The 20298-nt window shown below is 37.6% G+C and overlaps 2 protein-coding genes across 2 annotated transcripts in view; both read right to left on the bottom strand.

Annotated features, from left to right (window-relative positions):
* pip5k1ab (phosphatidylinositol-4-phosphate 5-kinase, type I, alpha, b) overlaps positions 1-67 on the bottom strand; it is a 29151-nt gene extending 29084 nt beyond the window's left edge. Inside the window, exon 1 of the mRNA XM_067449161.1 lies at positions 41-67. The gene's annotated coding sequence lies outside the window, so the exon portion shown is untranslated. The remainder of the gene's footprint in view (positions 1-40) is intronic.
* Positions 68-2484: 2417 nt separating this feature from the next.
* Positions 2485-17663, bottom strand: ecm1b (extracellular matrix protein 1b). The gene is made up of 11 exons (XM_067449164.1): positions 17492-17663; positions 17116-17166; positions 16756-16791; positions 16496-16552; positions 16314-16379; positions 15839-16107; positions 10968-11176; positions 7560-7827; positions 4250-4464; positions 3282-3369; positions 2485-3045 (listed from the first exon to the last, which is right to left on the bottom strand). The coding sequence occupies exons 1-11, from the start codon at positions 17559-17561 to the stop codon at positions 2839-2841; spliced, it is 1536 nt and encodes a 511-aa protein (XP_067305265.1). The 5' UTR covers positions 17562-17663; the 3' UTR covers positions 2485-2838.
* Positions 17664-20298: the final 2635 nt, after the last annotated feature.

The following is a 20298-nucleotide window of genomic DNA, read 5'->3' as shown; positions in this document are numbered from 1 at the left end:
TTGACATTACATATGAATATCGCAAATAATAATGTATTACCCAAATAATAATTTTGACGAAAATATTGACGAAGACAGTCTTGCCTTGTCAACGACCCATTAGTTTGTGAAACAAACTCGCCAAGCCTTTATGTACAGTGCTAAAAATAACAAAACAGTTCACAGAGTAGATAACATCTCGGACAGGATTGAGCGTGCTTGCCACACAGTCTGCATATTGGGGAAATTAATAATAGTTTAAATGTGAAATAATATAAAAAGCATTTTATTTAATATTAAATAGATACTGAAAAGAAGAACTGTTTGTGCATGAAAGGTTAAGAACACCCGTTCGGTTAAAGGGATAGTTCATACAAAAATAAGCATTCTGTCATCTAGACTAGGCTACTCACCCTCAAGGTGTTCCAAACCTGTTTAAATGTCTTTGTTCTGCTGTACACAAAGAAAGATATGTGGAAGAATGTTTGCAAGCAGATCTTGCTACCCATGGGGGAAGTCCCCAAAATGTATGCAAAACAAAAAAAATCTAGCCTATGCAACAACAAAAAAATATTTATGATTTCCAAGCTGTTTTCCTCAGGGGGACCTTTTACCACACACACACACACACACACACACACACACACACACACACACACACACACACACACACACACACACACACACACACACACACACACACACACACACACACACACACACACACACACACACACACACACACACACACACACACACACACACACACACACACACACACACACACACACACACACACACACACACACACACACACACACACACACACACACACACACACACACACACACACACACACACACACACACACACACACACACACACACACACACACACACACACACACACACACACACACACACACACACACACACACACACACACACACACACACACACACACACACACACACACACACACACACACACACACACACACACACACACACACACACACACACACACACACACACACACACACACACACACACACACACACACACACACACACACACACACACACACACACACACACACACACACACACACACACACACACACACACACACACACACACACACACACACACACACACACACACACACACACACACACACACACACACACACACACACACACACACACACACACACACACACACACACACACACACACACACACACACACACACACACACACACACACACACACACACACACACACACACACACACACACACACACACACACACACACACACACACACACACACACACACACACACACACACACACACACACACACACACACACACACACACACACACACACACACACACACACACACACACACACACACACACACACACACACACACACACACACACACACACACACACACACACACACACACACACACACACACACACACACACACACACACACACACACACACACACACACACACACACACACACACACACACACACACACACACACACACACACACACACACACACACACACACACACACACACACACACACACACACACACACACACACACACACACACACACACACACACACACACACACACACACACACACACACACACACACACACACACACACACACACACACACACACACACACACACACACACACACACACACACACACACACACACACACACACACACACACACACACACACACACACACACACACACACACACACACACACACACACACACACACACACACACACACACACACACACACACACACACACACACACACACACCACACACACACACACACACACACACACACACACACACACACACACACACACACACACACACCACACACACACACACACACACACACACACACACACACACACACACACACACACCACACACACACACACACACACACACACACACACACACACACACACACACACACACACACACACACACACACACACACACACACACACACACACACACACACACACACACACACACACACACACACACACACACACACACACACACACACACACACACACACACACACACACACACACACACACACACACACACACACACACACACACACACACACACACACACACACACACACACACACACACACACACACACACACACACACACACACACACACACACACACACACACACACACACACACACACACACACACACACACACACACACACACACACACACACACACACACACACACACACACACACACACACACACACACACACACACACACACACACACACACACACACACACACACACACACACACACACACACACACACACACACACACACACACACACACACACACACACACACACACACACACACACACGTGTAGAAAAAGACAGATGCCCAAAAACATTCACATATATGAACTATACTGTTTTATTCGCCTGTGTTTATGCTGTAAACATAATTAATGTTGCCTAAAAATTACATACAATCACAGAAGATTTAAGGGGGGAAAACAGACATTTTAGTAGCCTATAATTTCTAATATCATTTGGAACAGAAGGGAAACAACCGTTTAACATTTTATACTATCCTAGCAGTATTTTATGAAGGCTGAAACATCTCTCTCAATAATTAATACAACTTTTTGCAAAAATGCATAAAGAAACAGAATATACATATGAAAAGAAATGAACAATAAGTGGTACCAGTTTGGTTCAACTCAACATATACTGAAATGTGTGCCCTCAAACTTCTCCACATTCAAAGTATCAGGGTCTGAGTCTGGATCTACACATTTGAAACTGAACGATGAGGGGGCATTTCTTCCTCCCACTAATTTTGTCTTTATTTGCCTTGTCAATGTAATGCAGGAGCAGTTTTGTGGCACATTCGGCACGGTGTTTGATTGTGGGTTCACAACAATGAGGCTTCACCAGCTCCTTCGCTTTACAAAGATCATTCAGGTGGCTGTCAAGCTGCAAGAGAACAAGTAAAGGTAGTGAATATAGCCAAGGACAATATAAAGAATAAATAGCATTTTTGATAGTTTTATTTTAGCCATTCATTGGCGTCAAAAGTGTACACTTTGTACAGCACTTTGGCCAAGCTGTTTTTTTAAATGTGCTTTATAAATAAATATGACTCACTATGACTGAAAAGAGAATGTTTGCAATTTATCACACACAAATATATGGAGACAATTAACACAAACCTCGGCCTCTATGCATGCAGGTTTCTCCTGTAACACTAGAGGACAGCAGCGTTCAACCATTTTATCGACTGAAAAAGGGAAACCCTTCCTGTGGATGATAAATTAAATGTAATTACCAATTCATGAAATATTTTGTAAATATCTAGTGCCTACAGTTTGCGTCTTGGTAAAACCATTGTTAAATTAAATCCAAAATGTTTTACTATAAAATCCAGACTTTAGTTGGATAGGCTATATCTTTGGATTTTCTCTGTCCTTGAACCAATATTTTGCTGCGCCGGAGGTTAACCGTGCAATCACACGTTCAGATTATTTTTTAACTGTCCTAGTTTTAACCAGCATTCACAGTCAGGGTCAACATAGATAATAAAGGCACGAAAACAACACGAAACATTGGCATGTTAACAATATTTATATTATTCTCACGGTATTAAACACTATTTCAGTACAAAGAGAATTTCAGAGCTCATCCAGTGGCTCGTGCACATTACAGGATCGTTAAAACGTGTGGGCTCAGTAAATTATTTTTTAAATTTGATTTTATTATTATTTTATTAAGCAAGGCTGCATTTAATTGACCAAAATGACGGCAAATACTCCTGCACTGTCAAAAAAAACAACTTGGTTTCCACAAAAATATTAAGCAGCACAACTGTATTCAACATATTTCTTGAGCAGCAAATCATCATATTAGAATGATTTCAAGGATCATGTGACACTGAAGACTGGATTAATTGTGATTAACATTCAGCTTTACCATCACAGGAATACATTAAATTATATTTTAAAATATATTAAAACATAAATCTGTTATTTTAAATAGTTTTTACTGTATTTTTTTATCAAGTAAATGCATCCTCGCTGTGAACATCAAATACTTCTTTAAAAAACGTTGTTTTTTTATCTTACTGACCCTACGTTTTAAGTTTATTTGTTAAAAATGTAGTTATGAATTAAGTGGATCTTACATGCTCTTGATGGTTGAATGTGTATCACATAAGTCTTGGAGATTTGGAGGAGCAGAAGCGCTGAGGTCTGGATCAGTGGAGTTATATCCTGGATCTGGAGCAGCAGATGCAAAACAGGCGTACTGCTCTTCTCCCTTCTTCTCTCCACAACATTCAAATTTTGGTCCTTTGGTTTTTTTCTCATCTTTACATAACTTGTCAACCATCTTCTTCCACTGAAGTAGATAAAAAGAGCTCATTAAGAATGTTACCAAGTTGTGAGCGATAAAAAACAACTGTTTAATAAAAAAGGAATGGTTATATTTACTGTTCAGTTCTTGTTAAATATAGTTAAAAGGCAAGATATTGTGGGAAAAGTTCAGTTTGTTTTGATGGATATATTTGATCTATCCATCCATATATATATATATATATATATATATATATATATATATATATATATATATATATATATATATATATATATATATATATATATATATATATATATATATTGTATATATATATAACATTATGACCAGTGAAATAACACAGATTATTTCTTATCTCTTCATCACAGCACCTGTTAGTGAGCGGGATATATTAGGCAGCAATTTAACATTTTATTTATTGTCAAAGTGTGATAGAAGCAAGAAAAAGGGTCAAGTAGGATTTGAATGATTTTGCCAAGGGCCAAATTGTGATGGCTAGACAACTGGGTTCTTGTGGGTTATTCCTGTTCTGCAGTGGTCAGTATCTATCAAAAGTGGTCCAAGGAAGGAACAGTGGTGAACTGGCCACATGGTCATGGGCGGCCAAAGGCTCATTGATGCACGTGGAGCAAAGACTGGCTCGTGTGGTCTGATCAAATAGAAGAGTTACTGTTATTTCAAAACAGAACTGTATTAAACATATAAAAACTGGAAAAAAACATGTCATTAATGTCTGTAGTACATTAGTTTTCCGTGAACGAAGAATTTCAAAAATGAGTTGACTTAATTTAACAAACATGTCAATATACTAATCTAATACATAGTATGTCCTTCATAATATTAAAGAGATAGTTCACCCAATAATTAACATTTTGTCATCATTTACTCAACTTTACCTTGTTTCAAACCTGTACCAGTTTCTCAAGATGAAATTCTCTACTGGTCAAACAATTAAAAATCAAGTCAGGAATCTTGGTGTGATTTTGGTCAGACCTTAGTTTCAGTATGTCAAAGCAATAACTAAATCAGTGCGCTATCATCTCAAAAATATTACAAGAATTTGACGCTTTGATTCCAGACAAGACTTAGAGAAACACTGTTTCGTCTAACTGATTGCACTCTATTTTATTTTTGCATTCTTCTAAACTGTTTTAATATATTTAATATATTATTTATTCCTGCCTTTTATTGTTATTTTTATTTATTTTGGTTATTTAGACTCCTTATATATAAACCACTTAAAATTACCATTGTGTATGAAATGTGCTTTATAAATAAAAAAGACTTGCCTTTCTTCTGTTTAAAACAAAAGGAGATATTTTAAAGATTGTTGGTAACCAAAGAATTGATGGAAAATTAATATATATATATATATATATATATATATATATATATATATATATATATATATATATATATATATATATATATATATATACAGTCTTGTTCAAAATAATAGCAGTACAATGTGACTAACCAGAATAATCAAGGTTTTTCGTATATTTTTTTATTGCTACGTGGCAAACAAGTTACCAGTAGGTTCAGTAGATTCTCAGAAAACAAATGAGACCTAGCATTCATGATATACACGCTCTTAAGGCTGTGCAATTGGGCAATTAGTTGAATTAGTTGAAAGGGGTGTGTTCAAAAAAATAGCAGTGTGGCATTCAATCACTGAGGTCATCAATTTTGTGAAGAAACAGGTGTGAATCAGGCGGCCCCTATTTAAGGATGAAGCCAACACTTGTTGAACATGCATTTGAAAGCTGAGGAAAATGGGTCGTTCAAGACATTGTTCAGAAGAACAGCGTACTTTGATTAAAAAGTTGATTAGAGAGGGGAAAACCTATAAAGAGGTGCAAAAAATGATAGGCTGTTCAGCTAAAATGATCTCCAATGCCTTAAAATGGAGAGCAAAACCAGAGAGACGTGGAAGAAAACGGAAGACAACCATCAAAATGGATAGAAGAATAACCAGAATGGCAAAGGCTCAGCCAATGATCACCTCCAGGATGATCAAAGACAGTCTGGATTTACCTGTAAGTACTGTGACAGTTAGAAGACGTCTGTGTGAAGCTAATCTATTTTCAAGAATCCCCCGCAAAGTCCCTCTGTTAAAAAAAAGGCATGTGCAGAAGAGGTTACAATTTGCCAAAGAACACATCAACTGGCCTAAAGAGAAATGGAGGAACATTTTGTGGACTGATGAGAGTAAAATTGTTCTTTTTGGGTCCAAGGGCCACAGGCAGTTTGTGAGACTACCCCCAAACTCTGAATTCAAGCCACAGTACACAGTGAAGACAGTGAAGCATGGAGGTGCAAGCATCATGATATGGGCATGTTTCTCCTACTATGGTGTTGGGCCTATTTATCGCATACCAGGGATCATGGATCAGTTTGCATATGTTAAAATACTTGAAGAGGTCATGTTGTCCTATGCTGAAGAGGACATGCCCTTGAAACGGTTGTTTCAACAAGACAATGACCCAAAACACACTAGTAAACGGGCAAAGTCTTGGTTCCAAACCAACAAAATTAATGTTATGGAGTGGCCAGCCCAATCTTCAGACCTTAATCCAATTGAGAACTTGTGGGGTGATATCAAAAATGCTGTTTCTGAAGCAAAACCAAGAAATGTGAATGAATTGTGAAATGTTGTTAAAGAATCATGGAGTGGAATAACAGCTGAGAGGTGCCACAAGTTGGTTGACTCCATGCCACACAGATGTCAAGCAGTTTTAAAAAACTGTGGTCATACAACTAAATATTAGTTTAGTGATTCACAGGATTGCTAAATCCCAGAAGAAAAAAAAATGTTTGTACAAAATAGTTTTGAGTTTGTACAGTCAAAGGTAGACACTGCTATTTTTTTGAACACACCCCTTTCAACTAATTGCCCAATTGCACAGCCTTAAGAGCGTGCATATCATGAATGCTTGGTCTTGTTTGTTTTCTGAGAATCTACTGAACCTACTGGTAACTTGTTTGCCACGTAGCAATAAAAAATATAATAAAAACCTTGATTATTCTGGTTAGTCACATTGTACTGCTATTATTTTGAACAAGACTGTATATATATATATATATTAAACAGGTATTTTTTAAATGATCTTCTTCACCTTCTTTTCAGCACAGCTTTGTTCACCCTTTTTCTCTTCACAGCATTGGTTATATTCTCTCTCTAGGACATTGATGGCCTTCGATTGACGGACCAGCCAGTCATAGCCAGTGCAAGGAAGACACTTGGTTAAGTATCGTGGCCGGATCTTGCGATGAGTGCAGATTTGTTCTATGTTGGATGAATTGGGCCGGCCAGGTGGAAAGTTGAAGTCCGGAACTTTAGGCTGCTTCCTAGGCGCTCTAGGTCTAGGAGAAGCCACCAGTGAGCTGGATGATTAAAGACAGTGGAAATGTTAATACTTTCTATATTCATTTTCCCGTTTCCTGTGTCTTATTTGCAAACCTAAGTTTTCATGGTGGAATGAATGTGTTATTTGTTACATAACCACCTACAACTAGAAAATGAGTTGTAGGTGGTGGCTAATTATGAATGAGAATGACTCATTTCTTTTTTTAAGGTTTGAGGCAAGACATACTTTTTACTGCCCATATGATATTTTTCCGAAATTACACTAATTATTTATCTGATTCCCTCTGTTATTATGTTTTATAGTTTTGCTTATTTTCTCTTATTTAAGGGTTCAAAATATAATTTAGTGAAATGGCCCAGTTATGACTGGTATTCTCTCTCTGATTCATCCCTGCTCAGATGTAACAGGTATAGTATTTGACAAACTTATTATTTGGAAAAAAATACAGTATCTTTGAATATAATTGTTTTGTATTTTGCAAATGACTTGCACAATATATTAATTAATCTTGTATTTAAAAAACCTGGACCGGAAGTAACATCATAGTAGGCTACATAATATATAAAGCATATCATATATCATTGGAAATCTAGAATCTTGTAAAACTCTTATAACTGAAATTTAGAAATAACACTTTTCATTTTGTTAAACGTGAATGTTGTGGCTCTTTCAAATGTCATGTGGATTGATTATAAAAACAACATTGTATATTTAAATCTGTTTATTCCAATAGAGTGAACTTTATTGAATCGCATTTAATTATTATTTTAAGTAGTGAAATGTTTTTTTGTACGATTTCATAAGAAAAAGCAGCTTATAGCATGAAAATATATTGTAATTTGTACATTTTTAACAGTTTTAAAGGGTTAGTTCACCCAAATATGAAAAGTCTGTCAATAATTATTTACCCTAATGTCGTTCGACACCCGTAAGACCTCCGTTCATCTTCAGAACACAGATGAAGATATTTTTGTTGAAATCCGATGGCTCAGAAAGGCCTTCATTGACACCAATGTAATTTCCTCTCTCAAGAACGATTAAAGACACTAAAGACTAAATAACGACTTATATAGTGATGGGCCGATTTAAAAAAAAAAAAGTGTCGACCCGTTATGAATCAGCGTATTGATTCATGATTTGGATCACGTGTCAAACTGCCAAACTCCTGTGACATTGGCGATACGAATCATGAATCAATACACTGATCCATAACCTTTCGAATCTTTGTTTTGAAATGGGCCCATCACTATAGAAGTCGTTATTTAGTTGTTGTTTTATTTCTTCTTTAGTGTCTTTACGTCTTTAGTGTCTTTAATCGTTCTTGAGAGAGGAAATGACATTGGTGTCAATGAAAGCCTTTCTGAGCCATCGGATTTCAACACAAATATTTTCATTTGTTTTCCGAAGATGAACGGAGGTCTTACGGGTGTCGAATGACATTAGTAATTAAAGTGAGTATAATTAATGACAGAATTTTCATTTTTGGGTGAACTAACCCTTTAAGTGTTTTGTTGTTATTTGAAAGCAAATTAAAAAACACAGGTAACTTAATTTTAAGGTAACTTATACATATTAATTGCACAATTACAAGTAACTAACCTTAAACCAAACCCAAACTCTATAACAAGTACATAGTTAAGTAATATTCCTCAATACTTTTTTTGACTAATACAATGTAGTAGTGTAAGTGTAACCTCACAATGCATCAAATCTGACCTGAAAGAACTTTCTATGTTTACAAAGAAATATATATTCAACCTTCTTATTATTAAATCAAAAATTGACTTACATTTTGTGTTATTATAGATAGACCAGACTAGAAAGGATACTATTTAACACAAATAATATGTTGTATAGAATTTATTTTTTATTGTGTCTTTTAATCATTTGATATGACCATCGATCATGTGGTGTAACCAGTGTTGTGTCACCAGGATTTGAAGAATGACTACTCAGGAGTCAGAGGTGTAATACTGAGTATTTACTAAAATATAGTTCATTTACATAAGGTGATAGAGAAGAGAAAAATGAGAAGAAGAAGAACACCTCCACTTTCTTCAGTCAACTTTTATACTGTTCATCAGGAGTTTGTGTAATACATTATCTGTAAATGTGTGATCATAATACTTTCCCAGCAAGTATATGCATGGACATTACCATAAATGTGCATTTTTAATCTACCCTACAGCCTCTTAAGGCCATATCCCATGTGTTCAGGGTTTCAAGAATGATATAAACATCAAGCAATCTTAGGCTATACCATAATACATTGACCATTGTGTTATAGAAAAAGCAAGCACAGAATAAAATGACACACCCCCACAACAACATTCCATAACTGCATTCAATTCAAAATAAAATGATTACTGTGGCATAAAATGTCATTTTTAAAAAATTTCAGTTTTAAAGGAAGTGTATGTAAGATTGTGGCCAAAACTGGTACTGCAATCACTTTCAAATGACTGTAGAGCGGTGTATCCCCTCTCCCCCTCCCCCCTGACTCGAGGTTGCCAGATAGGCTGTAGGATCCAGCAGGAACGTTTGTAGCTGCAGCTGTGGTAACTAGAGCAGATCTGGCAACCCGGATGCCGAAACACTACTGACTTCATGATTGGTCGATAGGTGGAGGGCGGAGCTTCAGGCCAAAACACAACATGTTAACATCAACATAAGTTGAGAGCTGCAACAACAACTTTTACATGACAATATCCTGGCTGAACTACTGTTGTCAGTGATATCAGTATTTGAAATGAACATGATTTCCTGATGTCTAGTGATATATCAGGGTCATTTTATGATTAATTGAAATACATTTCTTACATACAGTTCCTTTAAAGCTTTTAGACCTGTGAGATATACGTTATAAAACATAAATGTGACATCATGGCTTACCAAAAATATATGCCAGAAACATCTTTCTGTAATACTGACATGTTGTTAACACCTGAACACCATAAAGAAATACAGAATATAGTAATTCTTAAAAATCACAGTTGCACCTAGTTATGTTATTCATCTTGATTCACTCAATTTTTGGTAACACTTTATTTTGATGGTCCCTTTTGAACATTCAGATTTTTATTTTATTTTTAAAAGCCCTTTAAAAAAAAACATCTCTCCCAAAAATATGTTGTATATGCTCCAGTAGAAACCTACCCTTTGCAAGCCTGGGAGTTATACTTGAAGCCTCGGACCTTTTGTGGAGTCTTGACATTTGAGACCTCGGAGGAGACGTGATATGAAGACTCTGAGGCCTCCTTCTCAAAACAGCTCCACCTGGCCTTCTTGCTCTCCTTGCAGCAGAAGTAGTGACTGGTCTTAATAGAGAATTCCTTAGTACAGTAGGCAGACAGACTCTTCTTCCACTGTAGTCAGAAATAAAGAAACAAAGGAAAAACAGCTTTAGTATAATTACAATCAGCCACATCTACAATGAAAAAAAGAGAGAGAAAGCGCAGCACTGCAGTCATGAGAGAACTCAAGGCGGTTTACTTTGGCATTGGTCTATTTCACGTCTGCCAATGTTTTGGATACTTTTTCCACAAAGACTAAACAGTAAAAGGAAAACAAGGGGAGATTTTATCTAAATCGTAAATGAGAACACAGATAGTTCCCTGATGGTCAACAATGTCCATATAAACACTTTTAGTAGACAAGATAAACTGAGTAACATAAAAATGAGACAACGGGTGCGTTTACATGCACACCAGTAAGCTGATAACTCCAAAAAAAAATCAGCTTAATGAAATAACCAGTTTTCCCAGTTTACATGCAAACCAGTAAACAGACAACGCAAGTAAACCGCATTTACATGACTATTTATAAACCGGTTTATTTCCTTGTAGTGCCGTCAAAAATAATAATGTCCGTATATCTGACTATGAGTTTTTCAAATGTTTCGTCAGTTGTGATGTTAACTAAAGCGTGCGCCGAGTCAGCGGGAGATTTACGGCTCATATTATCCCTTATGCAGTTATGAAGCATTTTGACTGAACCTCTTCTACTTCTGCTGCATGAGATGAAAACACATCTTTACAATTTTCTGGTTCTTAAACGAGTCTGCGTTTGTAATATACGTCCTGATTTCATGCAAAACTCTAGCTCGCTCTGTCTGGATGCATTTAAATCTTCTGTAAGTTTGCGTTTTTGTTACCTATCACACATGTGCACATCAATAAGCCGACAGAAAGCAGTTAATGCATTTACATGCAGCGCGAAATCGAGGTAAGAAGCAAAAGACTACCTGTTCCGACCGGTTTATTCTTACGCCGTTTATGACATTACTCCGATAAAAGAAAACGGGTTACCGCGTTTACATGACCATGTTCATTATCGGCTTATTGGTCATAATCGGCTTAAGAATGTGCATGTAAACGCACCCAATATTGATGGAGTAAATTAGAAAGGGATAGTAAAAAAATTCTAAAGGGTTAGTTCACCCAAAAATGAAAATTGGCCCATGATTTACTCACCCTCAAATCATCCTAGGTGTGTATGGCATTCTTCTTTCAGACGAATACAATCGGTTATATTTTAAAAAGTCCTGGCTCTTCCAGGCACCTTCTTTATAATGGCAGTGAATCGCTGTTTCTGTTTTGAAATCCATAAAAGTCCATCTATCCATCATAAAAAAGCTCCATAATAAAGGGCTTCTAAAGCAAAGCGATGCGTTTGTGTTGGAAAAATATCTATATTTAAAACTTAAACTGTGATCTCTAACTTACGCTAACTGACTTTTAACAGCAGAAACAGCCATTCACTGCCATTATAAAACTTGGAAAAGCCAGGACATTTTGTAATTTAACTCAGATTGTTCATCTGAAAAGAAGAATTTCATATACACCTAGAATGGCTTAAAGGGTCATGAAACCCCCCTGCTGCAGCGGTGTTTTTTCACACCTTCGATTTGAAAAAGCTTGTTAAAAGGGGAGTGGTCGACTGTGAAAATGTGGGATGGTATTGTGTGGAAAGAGGGAATGTTTGCATAAATAGGGGAGTGTCTGTCAGTAGGTGCTGAGCGGTTCTGAGACATGTTCTTGGTTCACGTTGGCATTGTTTACCACAGAGAGATTAAATGAGGGATGAGTACAGCGAATGAGAGAGCTATGAGTGGCGTGCAGCAGAGATCGCAAATCATTCAGCTCTTCAAAGTTCAAACCAGCATAATTCAGTGAGAAATGAAAATAAATGTTATTCTGCATGACGAAATATTTTGCAAACGTGATAAAACTATATTTGTCCAAATATGCACGCTGTTTGGCAAGATGAACAACGCGCCGACGTGATAAGAGAACGTGAACCACCCAACATGCGATGTGATAAGAGATGTGTAATTCTAGATCGGGGTAAAAGCGAAGAGGTTTGAGGCTAGTCTCGACCGCGCATCTGAAGCAGAGCGACGCGCGCTGGGTTGCCGTGACGATCCGCGCTGCCTATCACTCGGCAGCTAAATCTAAATTTGTCCAAATATGCATCACACTGTTTCACTAAGAGCCCGAACACATGCGGTTTAGTGCATGGCTGTGACGACAAATAAAACGGAGAGGACGTGGCTTTTGTTCATTAGTCTACAGATTACAGATTGGTTATTTTGCACTCCTGACATAGATAGTCAACGCTTGCAGGTTCGGCGTGCGATTCCTCAGGTGAATTTTACTTTACCGAGCCTTTGTAGCAAAGGCTTCCACAGACGGCGCCGGTTACAGCTCGCTCGGCGCCCTTTACGTTACTTCGTATCAGCACAACGCCTAGCTTTCCTCCGTGACTTTTCCGCACGCTGCTTCCAAAACTTCCCCACCATATCTCTACAATAATGATGTAAGACGAGCCTGACAGAAGTGACTGTCTCATGCATATTAACTAAATTATCTTGTATGCATACTACAGCGCAGGGATTGGACTGAATGAGCTTCATGTCATGAATATATATCGAGAATTGCTCAGAGCGGTCGACGTCAGCATGTGCCCAGCTGCCCATACTTGGGCCGAAAAGGCCGTGCCGACGTCAGCATTTGTGACGTTGCTCCGACTAAACTTTTCAAACCGGAAGACAGAAATCGCTCTGAAAAATGCAAAAATAACTATTTTCACATATGCATACCATTAATGAGTACCCTTAGTGTTTTCAATGATGTGCAGCCTATACATATCTGTTTACATCTCAAAAAAAGTGTTTTGGGGTTTCATGACCCTTTAAAGTAGTAAAGTAAATCATGGGCTAGTTTTCATTTTTGGTTGAACTAACCCAACACAAATGAAAGCCTAAAATCAATCTGTTCATCACATAAAGCGATCGAGTCCCTTCAGAAAATTTGGACAAAACCGCTCAATTCATATGGATTAGTTGTACAATCTCTTCATGAACTTTTTGAAGAGTAAATGTGTTAGTTGTGTAGCTGTCAATGGAGGAACATAAAGCTCTCGGATTTCTTTAAAAAGATCCTCATTTGTGTTCTGAAGATGAACAATAGTCTTATGGGTTTAGAAAAACAAAATGTTGAGTAATTTTCATTTTTGGGTGAACTACCCCTTTAATGTGGTTCTGTAAGAAATGTTCCTCTCCCTAGATCTGCAGTGTCTGCTTTAGTAATGTGAGGAATCTGAAAGCTGTTAACCAGATGTGAGTGTACACAAACTGTGACTCTGTCCCACTAAAACTTTGCTGTTTGTTTTGTTTGTTTGAGAAGAAGGGGCGATTTGGCAACATGCCTCAACCAATGGCAGAAGTTTGGTGCTGGATCAACAAAACATTACTTTTATAAATCACGAACTTGCAATCTATTCTAACTCAAACTTTCATGGAAAATGTTACTTGAAGTCTGAAAGAGTTGTTGGAGTGTAGTGATAGTCACGGTGAAGTCATACAGCTGTGGCGTAGTCTATACTCCGCTATTTACTTCTGGCAGTTGTATTTAGGCTTCATAAATCATTACGGTTCTGTTCTTTAGTAAAGATTATCATGATGAACAAAACATGCAAGAATCTTTTTTCTGAGTTTATTTTCTGCAATAATCAAAAAAAGATTCCAAAAAGCCATTAATTGTCATTCATTTTGTCATTAATTACTCATCCTCATGCCGTTCCAAACCTGTAAGACTTTCGTTCATCTTCGGAACACAAATGAAAATATTTTTGATAAAATCTGAGAGATTTCTGTCCCTCCATTGACAGCTACGCAACTACCACTTTAACCTTCAAAATGTTAATTGAGAGATTGTAAAACTAATCCATATAAATTGAGAGGTTTAGTCCAAATTTTGAGAAAAAGAGACTCAATCTGCTTTATATTTATGAAGAAATTTAATTTACTTTTATTCACATATAAAATTCATCAACTCACACATGGTAAGTTGTGGTTAACGGAATTTAAAACATATTCGCTTGATGCATTAGAACCAATGAGGTCCATTCTCTTGTGTTACGCAGCACGCTTAAGCTTCTGCAAGAACCAGCGAGGTTCATTCTCACTTGTTTTGTGTTACTTCTGTTTATGTTCACTGATCAGTGTTTATATGTGAATAAAAAGCCTAAATTCAGTCTCTTCGTCATATAAGGCAATTGTGTCTCTACAGAACATTTGGACTGAACTGTTTAATTAAAATAGATACATTTTACGATCTCTCTATGTTATTTTTCAAGGGTCAAAGTGGTAGTTGCATAGTTAGCAGAGTAAAAGACACTTGGGTTTACTTTTTGTGTGTTGCATGGTTCTGCTGCTTGTAAATTGACTCTTTTGAGGAGAATTTTTTTGAGGAGACTAATGACATCATCAGCTAAAATGCATGCAAGTGAAACCAAGTTCCATACCCAACTCAGACCACCTCCTACAGGTAGTCTCGGGTTCGGTACCTCAATGCACTTTCAGGTCTGCAGGACAGCTTTCACTTCACTCATTTTTCCTTGCGAAATGTGCCCTGTTTGTACTAAACTGGGAGTGTGAATGCACCCTAATTGCCTCAGTGCCTCTTGTGACAGCTCCACCAATCATTAACAATCATTAGAAGGTATAATAATGTTGAGACTCTCACCGCTTGTTCAGCACAACAGATTTGCTCTTCTTGTGTTAGATTAATGTCACAGCAGACGCTGTACCAGGACTGCAGTTGATTGACAGCATCAGCCTGACGATGCTCCATGCCAAAGCCACTTCGAGGAAACTTTTCCTTTTGGTACCTGGTCGGAGCTTTACTAAACTGGCAGATATCTCGCAGATTGCCTTTATTTGGAAACGATGGGGGGAAATCAACGTTTGGTCCATTCCTGGGTCCAATTGAGCGAGGGCCAAACACTGGGAGACCTGATGAGGAAGATGAAAGACTGACAAATTTTGCTATTCAACAAGAGCTGTATTGGATCCAGTCATGGGCATCTTAAAAAATAAACATGGTCAAACAGGACTTTATATAAACGTATCAGTGCTCAACTAAGGACTGCACTTATTTCCTCTGGCACATTGGTGAACTGAATCTCAGCTCCTAAACAAAAACAAGCATTCAACTGTACCATTTTGGACATGCTCAGGGTGAAAGTTTGTGACTTCTCTCTGGGTCACGTCTGAAGAGGCTGCAACTAAATACACACAAACACAAGAAAGGATGTAAATTATAAATAAAATTACAAATAAAGTACAAATCAATTGACTTTCAATTCAAGAACATTTAAAGAAACAGCCAGCAATCACCCACCCATCAATTTAGAAAGGTCAGGGATGATCGGTCTCTGCATTATCAACAAATCCAGTACTGATACAAGAAAGAGAGAAAAAAAGCATTTCTTGCTTCACATATATAATAATAATAAAAAATGTATATTATATATATATATATATATATATATATATATATATATTTTTTTTTTTTTTTTTTTTTTTTTTTTTTGACTCAATAAAATGACCATAACAAAAACAAATCGATAACAGGGCAAGTAAACAACTGATCACACTTACCCTCAGGGGGAACAGGCATTTCTTTCTGATAGCCACCTTGAAAAAGGACAAACAAAAAAAAAATCAGGTCAGGCTCCAGACACAACCATGGATAATCATGGTTAGTGAAAGGCGGAAAGTGAAAAATGCCTATTGTTACAAAGCGATTTAACTCACACTGAAAAGTCAAAAATTAATAAAAGCTCCTGAGAAGAATGCAATACTAATGCAATAATAGAAATACCAAAATGAAGGCATAACCAATGCCATTTTTTTACTTTTATATACTTTTTCACATTTAACACATATAATAGGCTATTTAATAATATGAATTAATTCCTATTAATAATTCCTGAAATAAGTGTAAAATCAAAAACAGACCTCCATAAACATGCATAACAGTAACTTCGCTTTGGGCAGACTGAGGAGCTCCTGGAAAAGTAGGACACATTGGTTTTAGCCATAATAAATAAGTAAATAAAAAAACAACGCCACGCATGTTTTATATAGACTACTAGGCTAACACTGGTATCCATAAAACATACCTGGTCACACACAAACAATACCTTACAAAACGTGACATAAACAACTGAATATTTACTATTGTGAACGCCCCACACATTCATATTATATTTCTTAAAACCTTATATTTTATAGGCTAAGCTAATATGCAACAGTGATTAATGACTAAGCTTTCTATTCTGAGCAAACGACATAAAAACATTAGCGTGACGCAGGCCTAAAAAGTAACATTTACCTTCCGATGCATTGCACAGAAGAGCGAGTAAAAGCGTAAAATAAAGTCCCACGTCGCGTGAAGAACTCATGGTCGCTGATGTGCCCTCAGTCAAATACTTTAGGTAATGCTTTTCTAACGCGAAACCCGCCGAGCTGACAGTGTGTTGTCCCGTTCCGCTCTTGCGCTTTTAAAGGCAAACTTCCAAAAAAAAAAGTTCAGGAGATCAGGAGGAGGGGGAGGACCATCTCCTGCCTTCGCTGCTGACACACTTTAGCTGCCTTCTCAGAAATTCGTCAGTGGTAGATTACGTGCCCAGTCTCTACCAGCCTTACCCTCTAAAATAAGTCAGTGGGAACTCATAAATACACTTGATTCATTTTCATGTCATTTCCTTTCTCATCTGATAATAATGTCCCCAGAGAACAACACATTTCAACACGAGTTGCTTTTCTGGAAATTATTGTCGATGAAGCCTAAAAGTAGCTCACCATTTCTTCATTTTCTTTTCCTTTTTCTTTTTATTAATACCATCCGCAGATATTTGTTACCTCTTGTAAATTTATCAACAGCCTTATCAATAGATAATTTACAATATAACACACACACACACACACACACACACACACACACACACACACACACACACACACACACACACACACACACACACACACACACACACACACACACATGTTTGTTTTTGTGAAATGTGGGGACATTCAAAATGGAAAAAATAGGTCATCTGGGAACCTTTTGCTTACTCCTGTGAATTGGACATACTTCTTTAGTCACATACTGTTTTTCACCTACTATAGGGAAGTATGCAATTTCGGATGCAGCCTTTCTTCTCGTGTCACTGCCAATTCTTCTGAGATCCAGAACGGCTGCACAGCTAAAATAATTTTTTTGAGCTGCGCCCAGGCATTTCCTGCAGCTTCTTCATTTCACTTTGGGTGAAAGGGCTTTTACATTTGCCAAAAATGTTTTTGCATAAATCAACTTAATTAATGTGGTTCAGATAACATAATATTTTGAGTTTCTGTAGGCTATATTAAACCAATCTCCTTTGTTGTGTTAAAGATGCACTATGCAACTTTTCCGTCCGCTAGAGGGCGCCTATTCAAAACAAAGGTGTAGTTTGATGACGCGAAGTTTGAGCGCAGAATCCTGGGACATGTGACTTCACCTCACAGCCGGTGGAAAATAGGACTCGGGCAGAAATCACGTTCATGGATGAGGTTATTAACGTTACTGTAGTATGAAGCAGAGCAGGACCGAGTGTTGAGGAGCTGAGCAAGACCGCTGGAGTGATTGTTAATGTGGCGTGAACAACACACGCCTCGCAAGCAGCAAGACTTTTATTGTGACGGGACACAATCGCCGGGCGCCCGTGCTATTTCTGCTTTTCCGGTCATGAGAATGAGGTAACACTGCTCTCTTTATTATATTAGAATCAGTTAGTGTGTTTAAAATGATGTTATGACATTACTCTGTGCGTTCACTCAGCGGCTACTGTGACACTTATTCACACTGCTAAGAGTAAAGCGCTTCTGCCAAATAAAACTGAAAACCGAGGGTAACGCAGATATGACGCAATTGACAAGCGACTTCTTCAGATGCAATGCTCAAACGTCCCGGTCCTTGGTTAAAATAGCAATTTTCTCATGCCCAGCCCAGCCCAGATGAGAAACATTTAAAAAAAAGTAACATACCACATTACTTTCCCTAAAAAGTAACACGATTAGTTACTTTTTAAGGAGTAACAATATTGTAACACATCTCTAACTTTCTATGATGTCACATCCTGTCTGAGATACCTTCACATGATTTATTTTTTAAGGCAGCATTAATGTATCCTTTGCTGCCACTGATATCCCACAATCCTGTGCGTTCTGTTCCATTCTGTGACAGTTAAGCTGAAAAGCAAATATGGCATTTGAAAGTTGGCAGGTTTGTGTGTAAATGTAATTTTTAAACCACACTTTTGATGTCATATATAGTGATAAATAATGATTGTAGTCATTAAATATTTGCGTAGTTTTCATCAAAGTGTTCTCTATTTTGTTGTAGGTCATTAAACAGTTACACTGCCTCAGAAGTCCTTTTGAAATCAGTTGTGTTTGGTACCTTTGTGTGCAAACACTGCCTGCAAAGTTGTTTGGGCTGTGAGGCAGCAAGTTTCGGACGCACCCTCACCTGCCCACGACCTCCCTCCGCAATCCAACACTGACAACTACCTTGTGTAACATCTAGCCCCGCTCTCCCTATTGGTCATCATCCACCTCATACTTTTTGAATCACAATCAGCAGGTAAAAATTTCAACTGTTTACTAGTTCAACCCAAAGACAACCCTTTTACTGTATACCAGGGTTGGGTTGTCAGATCTTGAATGCATTCGGGGTGGTGTGATGATGTGATGGTTTCAGTCTCTAATCCTGTCTAACAAGTTTGTCATATTTTGACTGCAAGTCAACAGATTGCAAAATCATTTGCTTTAAACCAACGTAGAATATTAGAGAAATTCCAAATTACCATTCGCATTTTGCACTTTTTAGCCTTACAGTAAACTCAGATCGGATATTATGTGTATTGTATATCCAAACCTGTTCCTGGAGGGCAGAGATGAGCTCCAACTGAGGCCTTTACCCAAAGTGCCATTCTACTGTTTGAGCTAGAACGGGCTATATACACCTTTAGAATTTTGTGTATTTTTTTGTTACATGGGTCCTTGACAAATACAAATACAATTTATTTCAAATCTGATGTAATGCATATTTTTGAGTCATGAACAATTTGTTTAAACAAGGTTTAGTTGTTAATTTTT

The sequence above is a fragment of the Pseudorasbora parva genome, chromosome 7 (genome assembly GCF_024679245.1).
Source record: "Pseudorasbora parva isolate DD20220531a chromosome 7, ASM2467924v1, whole genome shotgun sequence".
NCBI classification, from domain to species: Eukaryota; Metazoa; Chordata; class Actinopteri; order Cypriniformes; family Gobionidae; genus Pseudorasbora; species Pseudorasbora parva.
The sequence above is the reverse complement of the archived record's forward strand: the minus strand, read 5'-3'. Positions and strand labels throughout refer to the sequence as shown.